At 42.6% G+C, this 8050-nt stretch overlaps 1 protein-coding gene across 4 annotated transcripts in view; it reads right to left on the bottom strand.

Annotated features, from left to right (window-relative positions):
• GPNMB (glycoprotein nmb) overlaps positions 1 to 6339 on the bottom strand; it is a 28483-nt gene extending 22144 nt beyond the window's left edge. Inside the window, exon 1 of one of the 4 annotated variants that reach the window (XM_002818149.5) lies at positions 6049 to 6339. In XM_002818149.5, the coding sequence (XP_002818195.2) occupies positions 6049 to 6118 (70 nt within the window). In that variant the 5' untranslated portion in view covers positions 6119 to 6339. The remainder of the gene's footprint in view (positions 1 to 6048) is intronic. The other 3 variants (XM_054559395.2, XM_063725734.1, XM_054559396.2) reach the window with 3 other exon arrangements.
• Between the last annotated feature and the right edge of the window lie 1711 nt (positions 6340 to 8050).

An 8050-nucleotide genomic window follows, 5' to 3' on the forward strand; every position in this document is an offset into this window, starting at 1 on the left:
CAATAATCTTCAGATTTTTGCATTTTTGTTCCCATTCTGAACTACTCACTTGGCTAAAGGAATGCCAGGCTCAGGAATGCCTTTAGGATTCCAAGCGACCCGTACTAGTACCAGGAAGTTTACTGATAAACAGCTTTTTAATGGTCTGTCTTAGTGAATGTTCCATATACTTTGTGTAGTCTACATTTGTTGGGTAGAGTGTTTTCTTTTTAAATGTCATTTATGTCAATCTAGTTGATAGTGTTTTTTGAGTTTTCTGTGCTCCTACTTATTTTCTACTTGTTATTTCAATTACTGAGAGAGAAATCTTGAAATCTCCAACTATATTGTGGTTTTTCCAATTGCCTGTTTCTTCTTCCAGTTTTTGCTGTATGTATTTTGAAGCTTTGTTGTCAGATGCATACTATACATTTAGAATTGTTACAGCTTCTTGATGAACTGATCCTTTTCTCAATAAGAATTGATGTTCTTTATCCGGGGTAATATCCCTTGTTCTAAAGAATACTTTGATATGAATGCTTAGTGTTTAACTGGTATATCTTTTTCCATTCTTATACTTTAAAAAATGTTTAGATTGATGTATGTTTCTACTCATCCTTACATTTTAAACCTGTGTGCATTTTTATATTTGAAGTGAATTTCTCATAGAAAGCATATAATTGGATGTTTAAAAATCCAGTCTGGCAATCTCTGCCTTTTAGTTGCAGTGTTTAGATAATTCACATTTAATGTAATGATCAATATGATGAAATTTAAGTGTACTACCTTGTTATTTGTTTTCTATTTGTTCCACTTGTTATTTTTTCCTTCTTTTCCTATACTCTTTGGAGTTATATTTGGATTCCATTTTATCTCTACAACTAGCTTGTTAGTGATACCTCTTTCACTTATTTTGTTCTGAGTGGTTGCTCTAGGTTTGTAATATTACAGTTCTTTTAAAAATCTTTCTAATCTTGAGTTAGTGTCTGCCTTTTTGCCTTGCCTGACCAGTCTGGTGGTCACATGGTCTCTCTCTTTTGAGAATTGTAGCAGACTGGTTGGTTGCCTCCAAGAAGCTGTTACCTGCCTGCACCCCTCCTCCTTTTTTCCCCTTGCTGGCAGAGTTTCTACTCTAACAGTTCAAAATTCCAGAGGATCACTTCCTAGCTTTCCTTACAATTTGGGCAGGAGCAGATAGATGATTTGATCCTGGCCAATGAGAGCTGAGAAGCAGTCTTCTGGGAACTTCTGAGAAAGGTTTTCCTCCTTTATAACAAGAGATATGTGAGAACAAACTCAATTTTTTCCTCCTCAGAATTGATTTTGGAGATGGTAGTGTAATGATGTGATGCCCAGAGCTATGACAGCCATATTTAACTATGAGGACACAAATCTGAGGAAACAGCTAACACATTAAGGGTGTCAGAGTGGAAAGATGAAAAGAAATGGAGTCTTCAATGAAACTGTTGAGCTGTTGCTCTAGTCTTGCTTACCTCGGGACTGACTAAGATAATAAATGTCTTAGCCTATTTTGTTACAGCCCAAAGCTCAATTATCTGTATTCCTCAGCCAACGGTCTTAAATTGTTCTCCCATTAATTTCTATGGTTCTATGTCTTGGCCTGGCTATAGACTCTTGGAGGAGAGAAACTCTGTCTTGTTATTCTCTTAAATCCTGGGAGAGATCCTCCATGAGGTGTGGTATTGAGTGGGTGCTCAGAGAAGCCATATTGGATGCATGTCTCTGACCTATTTCTTCTATTCCTCTTCTCTGGTAGGAGAAGGGAGCAACACGTTCCCTTCTTCTCCAGGAGTCAGAGAGAATGGGAAAGAGCAGCGAAGTCGGAGTCATTGAACATGTTTTCTAGCCTTGGTTCTGTTATTAAACAGGCTGTGTGACTTCGGGCCATGTGTCTTCTCTGGGCCTTCACATCTGACAAAATCCAAATGTCCTGTGATTCTATGAGATTGCTCCTATTTGGAAATAGACATTAAGTGAGGGGAGGACATTTGTGTTTATCAATAAATATTTGTAATTGGAACTTCACTTGAGTCATATGAAAAGAACTAAGATTATTTAGTTCAAATCCCTTCATTTTATATATGAAGAAATTCAGGCCTAGTGAAATGATATGATTCACCTAGGGTCATCTTTAGTAGAAATCAAGATTCACATCTTTTGATTCCCAGGACAAGTTCTTTCCACTGTTCCAGAAAGTCTTCCTCTTCCTTAGATCTTGAAAGAAAGTTATTGTTTCCAGGAACATAATCAAAACGCAGATTTCTCTTCTGATTTTAAATGTCAGAAGTCAAGGAAAAGTACAAACTTAAAAGGAGAGTTACAAGGGATAGGCACATAGGTCAATGGAATAGAAGAGAGAATCCAGAAACAGACCCACACAAGCATGCTCTACTAATTTTTTTTTTAAGAGATGGGGGTCTCACTATGTTGCTCAGGCTGGACTCAAACTCCTGGGCTTAAGTGATCTACCTGCCCCAGACTTCCAATTAGCTAGGACCACGGGCAAGCACTACAGTGCCCACCTTGATTTTGGACAAAGATGCAAAAACAATCCAATGGAGGGAAGATAGCCTTTTCAACATATGGTGGTGTAAAAAAGCAAAAAGCATAGGTGAAATCTTCAGGATCTAGGACTAGGCAAGAATTCTTAGACTTGACACGAACACAACCCATAACAGGAAATTGGAACTCATTAAAATAAAAAACCTTTGCTCTCTGAAACATGACATGAAAGAGGATGAAAAGGCAAGCTACAGACTGGGAGAAATTATCTGTAAACTACACTTCCAATAAAGGACTAGTATTTAGAATATATAAAGAATTTTCAAAACTCACTATAAGAAAACTACGGGATTCAATTAGAAAAATTGGTAAAAATTAATGAAATGATATTTCACCATTTCATTCATCTCGTGGCAAATAAACACACAAGAAGATATTCAACATCATTAGCCAGTAGTGAAATATCACTATATCCCTATCAGTAAGACTTAACTAAAAAGCAGTGACAACATCAAATGCTTGCAAGGATGTAGAGAAACTGGATTGCTCACACATTGCTAGTGGAAATGTAAAATGGTACAGCCACTCTATTAGTTTCTTGCAAAACTAAACATGCAAATATCATACAACCAAGAAATTATACCCTTTGGCATGCATCCCAGAGAAACAAAACTGATATTCTCACAGAGATCTGCACATGAATGTTTATAGCAGCTTTATTCATAATAGCCCAAACTGAAATAACCCAGATGTCCTTTAACCGGTGAATGGTTAAGCAAGCTGTGGTACATCCATACCATGGAATACTGCTCTGTGACAAAGAGGAACAAACTATTGATGCAGTTACTCCAATAAATCAATAAAGTTCCAGGAAATTATGTTGGGTTTAAAAAAAAAGCAAATCTCAAAAGGTTACATACTGGATAATTCCATTTGTATAGGATTTTGGAAATGACAAAATGATAAAAATGGAAACCAGATTAGTGGTTGCCAGGGACTGGGTGAGGATTGGAAAGAGGGAAGTAGATTTGGCTATACATCTATAGCCATGAGAATACTTTGGTGATGGAGCTCTGCTGTGTTTTGACTGTATCAATGTCAATATCTGGGCTGTGATGTCGTGTTTTGCATGATGGTACCACTGGGGCAAACTGGGTAAAGGGTGCATGGGGATCTCTCTGTATTATTTCTTACAACAGTATGTGAATCTATAAATACCTCACAATAAAAAGTTGAATTTAAAAATAAAGGCCGGATGCAATGGCTCATGCCTATAATCCCAACACTTTGGAAGGCTGAGGGTGGGCGATTGCCTGAGCCCAGGAGTTCCAGACCAGCCTGGGCAACATGGCAAAACCCTGTCTCTACAAAAATTAAAAAAATAAAATAAACCCATCCGGATAAGGTGGCTCCCGCCTGTAGTCCTGGCATTCTGGGAGGCCAAGGGAGGATTGAGCCCAGAAGTTTGAGGCCAGCCTGGGCAACGTAGTAAGATCCCATTTCTACAAAAAATACAAAAATTAGCTGGGTGTGGTGGCATGTGCCTGTGGTCCCAGCTGCTCAGGAGGCTGAGGTGGAAGATCACCTTTAGCCCAGGAGTTGGAGGCTGCAGTGAGCTGTGATCACACCACTGCACTCCAGCCTGGGTAAGAGTAAGACCCTGTCTCTAAAAAAATTGATAAAAAAAAAAAAAAAAACCCAATAGTAAGCAGATTTTAAAAGAAAAAGAAAAGCCTGTGGGGGTGGGTTTTGGGGGCAATAAATGTGAAGGTATATTTGAGGTCGCACCCAGTGCTGCAGCTGACTCTCCCTCCACACTTTGGCCTCCTTGCTGTGTCCACCAGCGGAGAGGTTGTGGCTGGGCTGCCTCCAGCTACCTTGTCCACACCTTCTCCTTCCTTCAGGGCTACGAATGGAAAATGGCAGGAAATCTTTAGTGCTTGATACACTGCTACATTCTGCCTGCCCTTATTTTTTCTGGGCAGAATATTTAGTCCAGAACAAGGTGAACCTGGTGAATGGCTGGGTTTTGTTACACTGCCCAAGAGGCTGAGGACTCCTCTCGAGCTGACAGCGCGGATTCGGCCTCCTGCTAATCTGTTTTATTGAGCAGAGCGAAGTGGACTGGTGAAAGAGGCTGGAATAAGGGCAGGTGTCCCCCATCGGGTCCATTCTGTGTTCCTTCGTCTTTAAAGGAGCCTGTCCTGGGAGGTATCCTGAGGGTGGGTGCAGGTCTGCCTCCGTAGGAACAATCCCCACCATGCATGTCTCTCACGCCAAGCAGCTGATCTCACAAGAACACAATTACCCAGTTTTGCAAATGAGGAAACGAAAACTCCTCGTTTTGAAGGAAATGAGGAAATGGAGCAAAGCCACTGGAGACCCAGCCCCTAGGCTGGCTGGGAGCCCGAGCCTGTCCAACCCCAAACCCGGGCAGGAAGGACAGAGGTCGGGATGGAAGGCTGCCTCCTCAGCTTACCCGCTGTGTGGCTTGGGGCGAGTTCCTTGCCCACTCTGCGGCCCGTGTCCTCGTGTGGGAAGCGGGACCATCACAGCGCCGGGCTCCGCGGGCTGCTAGGAGGACGCGCGGCGCACTGCGGGCCCGGCACGTGCTACGCGCTGACACTGGGTCAGCTCCCCGTGATGGGACTTCCTTTCCAAAAACGCAGGCGTTTTCCAGGGTCGCAGTCGCAGTCGGGAGACCCAGGGTTAGGGCGCGGCCGCGGGGTCTCCTGGGCCGGGGCGCGGCCCACGTCTCAGGCCTCTGCTGCTCTGACCAGAAGTCGCTGCGCCTCTGGCCGCTTCCCACCCATCCCGTCCCCGCAATCCCAGGCCCAGGGTTACAGCGGCTCAGCTCTCTTCCTCTCGCGAATCTGCACACTGCTTCAGTGGTCTGGATCCTGGCCGCATAGGCAGATCCCAAGAGGAACTTTTAAAACAAGGATCCTCTGACCCTACTCCCAAAGATTCCAGTTTCATTGCGTGGGTATCAGTATTGTTAAAAATGCCCTGGCCTCTCCTGCCTGACCAGGGTAGAGAGCCTGGGCTTCAGCTCCTCTCCCAGCAAGCTCCTGCAGGTCTGTGAGGAAGCCCCGCAGGAGGAGCAATAGCTTCTGCGCTGTGGAGTTTCGTATGTTTGTCTCCAGATTGGAGACTCCATTTCATGTGAGGTCTCCACCCTTTTGGATGGAAGCTGGACATAGTTTAGTTAGTTGGTGGAGTTGGTTTGTTCTGTGGCCGGAGGCTGTCCAACCCTCCCCCAACCACTGTCTGGCAAGAATGGGTTGCAATTGCAATGGAAAAAAAGCTTCACAAGAGAAAGGCTGCATAGTTTTTACTTCCCATGAGCCGAAAGCAAAGAATGGAGCTGGAGGCATTTTGCTATAGTTTCACCCTTCCCAACAGTTTGCAGAAGAGATGAGTGAGCCAGAGATGAATGCTTCCTGAAGAACTTCAGTCCAACCTCTAGTTCAGAGGATATTATTAGCCATCATTTCAGTCAATGGCCAGAGAATGGGTTAAACATAGAAATTAAGGGTTACTCACGTTTGGCGGCATCAAGTGGCAATCTTGCAGCCAGGAGCAGAAATCCCAGGAAATAGTAGAGACATTCCATGCTGAATTCTCACGGACGCAGGCACTCAAGGTTTAACGCTGAATTCCTCTGGGCCCATCCACCAAGAGCAACAGTGTTCTTCTGGCATCTGTGGTGCCTCCCTCTCTATTTTAATTAAATACAGGGCCTCGGGGAGGATCATGTGATGGTATTAAGCGGCATTGCCTGATCTGGTCTCTCAAGTTCAACCTCTTACAACTCATGTGCTTATGACTCACTCCTTCTTGGCATCTATTTATTCACTTTTCAGATGCACATTATTTCAATTTTGTGATTCCACATTTACTAGATTCAAGGAGATTTTTTTCCTATAGACTCTATTTCAATATTTTTTTTTTTTTTTTTTTTTTTTTTTTTTGAGATAGAGTCTGACACTGTCGCCCAGGCTGGAGTGCAATGGCATGATCTCAGCTCACTGCAACTTCCACCTCCCAGGTTCAAGCCATTCTCCTGCCACAGCCTCCCGAGTAGCTGGGATTACAGGTGCCCACCACCATGCCCTGCTAATTTTTTGTATTTTTAGTAGAGGCAGGTTTCACTATGTTGGCCAGGCTGGTCTCAAACTCCTGACCTCGTGATCTGCCCGCCTCGGCCTCCCAAAGTGCTGGGATTACAGGCGTGAGCCACCACGCTTGGCTCAATATTCTTTACCAAATAAAATTTCAATCCTCCAGCCTCACTGATTATCAACTTACTGTGGTTCCTATACTGCATCAGGCACCCAGCTCATGTTTAGAGTTCACAGTTATGCATCCTTTCCTATGATGTAGCTGTCCACCTCCTCCTGTGCTCGTGATTGCTTGTATATATTTTTTTCCTCCAAGAGGAAGCAAAGATGGGGGAGGTGTCTCATCAATCATTTGAAATTGTGGAATACATAAGTGGATGATAACATGAATGTTGTGCCAGGATGTGCTGGAAACAGCTGCCCAGGCCTCTGGTAGCTGAGAAATTTACTCAAAAGCACATTTAGAATATCTGTGCAATTCCATATAACTTTTGTAATAACCTGCATAATTTTTGGTAACTGCTCTCAAAGCATTTACGTGTTGCATTACTCAGGGCCAATTGCATAAAACGTTCTGCGTATTTTTTCATATTATAGAAAGCAGGCATTAAATGTACAAACAAGTGTGTCTGTAACATAAATTTATACAGTCAAATCATTCCTGGTTACAGAATATGCAGAAAATGTGGCAACATGAAAACTTTACCATATGTGACCTTTCTCAAACTCACATTCACATGGCCGTTTTCAGTGCAGTAGAAACCTTGGTTGCAGGTTAGGGTAAAACTTGGGGTATTGATTTATGGTTCAGTGTGTCAAGGAGGACTGGAAATAGCCTATGAAACTAAAATCCACACAGCAGGAGTGGCTGACTTCCATCCTTAAGGCAGCACACAACTCTGTAGAGTGCCTTTTACAGCCTTTGCAGCAAATATGAAGGGGAAAACAACGAAGGGAACACATTATTCATGACTGAAAAAATTTTCAAATATTGATGAATAAAGGAATAATGGAAATACTTATTAGTTTCATGTAATGTAAAGCAAATAATGTAGATAGTTATTTGCTTTTCAAATTACTTAAAAACTATTTTTTTTTTTTTTTTTTTTTTTTTTAGAGACAGGCTTTCACTCTGTTGCCCAGGCCAGAGTGCAGTGGCATGATTATAGCTCATTGCAGCCTTGAACTCCTAGGCTCAAGTGATCCTCCCACCTCAGCCTTCCAAGTAGGTAGGACTACAGGCACACACCACCACGCTCGGCTAATTTTTTATTTGCTTTTTATTTTTTGTAGAGACAAAAATCTCACTATGCTGCCCAGGCTGGTCTTGAACTCCTGGCCTCAAGTGATCTTCCCACCTCAGCTGCCTACAGCACTATTTGCTTTTTATGACAAACACATAACTTTTACAATTTTAAAAAAAA

The sequence above is a fragment of the Pongo abelii genome, chromosome 6 (assembly GCF_028885655.2).
Source record: "Pongo abelii isolate AG06213 chromosome 6, NHGRI_mPonAbe1-v2.0_pri, whole genome shotgun sequence".
NCBI lineage: Eukaryota > Metazoa > Chordata > Mammalia > Primates > Hominidae > Pongo > Pongo abelii.